This window comes from Penaeus chinensis, chromosome 38 (assembly GCF_019202785.1).
Source record: "Penaeus chinensis breed Huanghai No. 1 chromosome 38, ASM1920278v2, whole genome shotgun sequence".
NCBI classification, from domain to species: Eukaryota; Metazoa; Arthropoda; class Malacostraca; order Decapoda; family Penaeidae; genus Penaeus; species Penaeus chinensis.
The window spans coordinates 26743691-26746190 of NC_061856.1; the positions used below are offsets into that span (position 1 = coordinate 26743691).

Genomic DNA, 2500 nt, shown 5'->3' on the forward strand with positions numbered 1-2500 from the left:
TTAATAACATGCTAAGAAAACTCAAAGACAGTCAGTCAATTGATAAAGATACATATTCATGTTCATAAAACAGGTTGCCCTCTTAGACCAATACTTTTAGCTATGGACACTTTAAGCTATAATATTTCAAAATATTTTGTTCCCATTCTCAAAGCACTGACTATCAATGAATTTACAATACATGATACTTTCTCATTTATAAAAACAATATTAGATATTCCCAATGCTGACAGTTACATAATGGCAAGCTTTGATGTTACCAATCTATTCACTAATATCCCTCTTGTTGAAACAATTGCAATCTTGAATAAGCTTGAATAAGCTATAATTTAAGAAATTGCTGGAAATTGCCACTAAAGATATAACATTCTTCTTTGATGGCAAATTATATGCACAACTGATGGAGTGGCTATGGGTAGTCCCTTAGGTCCAACACTTGCAAATATATTTGTTTTCATGAAAAGAGATGGGTCACAAACTGCCCCTCTCACTTTAGACCCTTGCATTACTGTAGATATGTTGACAATACATTTCTTTTGTTTAAATCACAACTACAGGTTCAGAAATTACTGTAGTATACTGCATAAGAATATCAAATTTACTTGTGAGTTAGAGTCCAATAGTAAACTTTTTTTCTTGGATGTCAGTGTAAGTAGAGATAACAATAGATTTTCAACTGCAACATACAAGAAACCTACATACACAGGTCTCACAGCGAAGTTTGATTCCTTCATTTCTATCAAGTACAAAACTAATTTGATAAATACCCTTATCAATAGAGCATACAAAATATGTCATATCAAATATTCACCAAGGATATGGACTCTAACACTGACACCCTAAGAAGGAATGGTTTTCCATTGTTTGTCATTCAAAGGTCCATCAGACATTACATAAGCCTTCCAGAAATAGGCTCCACGAGTTATACTATTAGAAGAAAATTACTAAACCTTACAAAGTCGCATTATTCAACTGTAGATATAAGGATCATTTTCACTTCCACAAACACCATTGGCCACTACTTCAAAGTCAAAGGCATGATTCCCAACCTATGTTAATCTGTCTTCTATAAATTTGCATACAGCAGCTGTAATGCTGCTTCCATTGGAAAGACTTCCAGGAATATTTTCATTTGTGCAGATGAGCATAAGGGTGTTTCATACAGAATCAGAAGACCACGAGGGAAACAGATTCCCCAGTGCGTTAACATTGCCAACAAAATAACCATAGCTTATCAAGAAATGATTTCAAAATATTAGATTCATCCTCCTTTGCTTCTAGACCTCTCCATATTAGAAAATTTGTGGATATGGAAGGGACAACTGAAACTCAATGAATATTTAAGAACATATCATATGGTTTTAAACCTTAATAGTTTTATGTTATGTCATTATTGCAGTTAACCATTGATAAATTTCTGGAAATATATATAATATATATATATATATATATTTGTGTGTGTGTGTGTGTGTGTGTGTGTGTGTGTGTGTGTGTGTGTGTGTGTATGTGTGAGTGCGTGCGTGCGTGCGTGCGTGCGTGCGTGCGTGCGTGTGTGTATGTGTGTGTCTGTGTGTGTGTGTGTGTGTTTATGTGTATGTGTATGTGTATGTGTGTATGTGTATGCGTATGTGTGTGTATGTGTGTGTGTATGTGTGTGTGTATATGTATGTATGTATGTATGTATGTATGTATGTATGTATGTATGTATATTTATTAATTCCTTTAATTCAGGCAATAAGTCAAAATTTCAGTAATTTTTCAGAAATTTCAGAATCTCTGACAACTCTACTTTCAAGTAAACTTCTTTCCTTCATTGTCTGATGCAGGTCTTCTGTCCACAAAAGGTATATTTTTGTCTGCATCCTGTACCGAGTGAGTGAGTGTATCCCTCACCCCACTTCCGTCTCTTTTGCATACAGGCTCTAAGTGTTATCCATAAACTGATTATTAAGACTTGAAGATGTAAATTGTTTGTAGTAGACAATGGCTGTGGTTTCCTTTTGATAACACTGTATTTCACCCACTTCAACTCATTTTGATTTTATCATGTTTTTTTTCTCTCTCTCTCCTTGAATTAAAAGCTGGGGGTTGATAGAAAATCTGAAGCTCTACTGGGGTCAATGAGTTAAAATATTTGAGTACCCCTAATTTAGACTTATAAATATCTAAAAAGAAAGAAAGAAAAGAAATAGAAAGAAAAGGGGGGGGAAAAAAGACATTTCCCACAAATAAACACCAAAAATACCCCATTATGTATAATTAATACATTACTTACCAGTAGCCTTCACAGGCTTTTTCTTAGGTCTGACTGCAACTTCTTGCCTCTCTGTAGTCAAACTCTTTGGGGCTGCAACAGCAGAGTCTTTGAACCCTCTGTGAGAATCTACCGATGAGTCTTCTGTCACCTTGTGTGAATCAAATGCTGACTCCTGTGAATCTCGATGTGAATCTTCTGCCGAGTCTTTGGATTGTCTTTGCGACGGTCGGAAAGCCCCTTGCT

At 35.2% G+C, this 2500-nt stretch overlaps 1 protein-coding gene across 5 annotated transcripts in view; it reads right to left on the bottom strand.

Annotated features, from left to right (window-relative positions):
* The window catches only part of LOC125046031, a 14509-nt gene that overhangs the window by 3721 nt on the left and 8288 nt on the right, over positions 1–2500 (bottom strand). For all 5 annotated transcript variants that reach the window (XM_047643627.1, XM_047643625.1, XM_047643626.1 and 2 more), the window contains exon 4: positions 2276–2500. This exon is cut by the window's right edge and continues 182 nt beyond it. In XM_047643627.1, the coding sequence (XP_047499583.1) occupies positions 2276–2500 (225 nt within the window). The remainder of the gene's footprint in view (positions 1–2275) is intronic.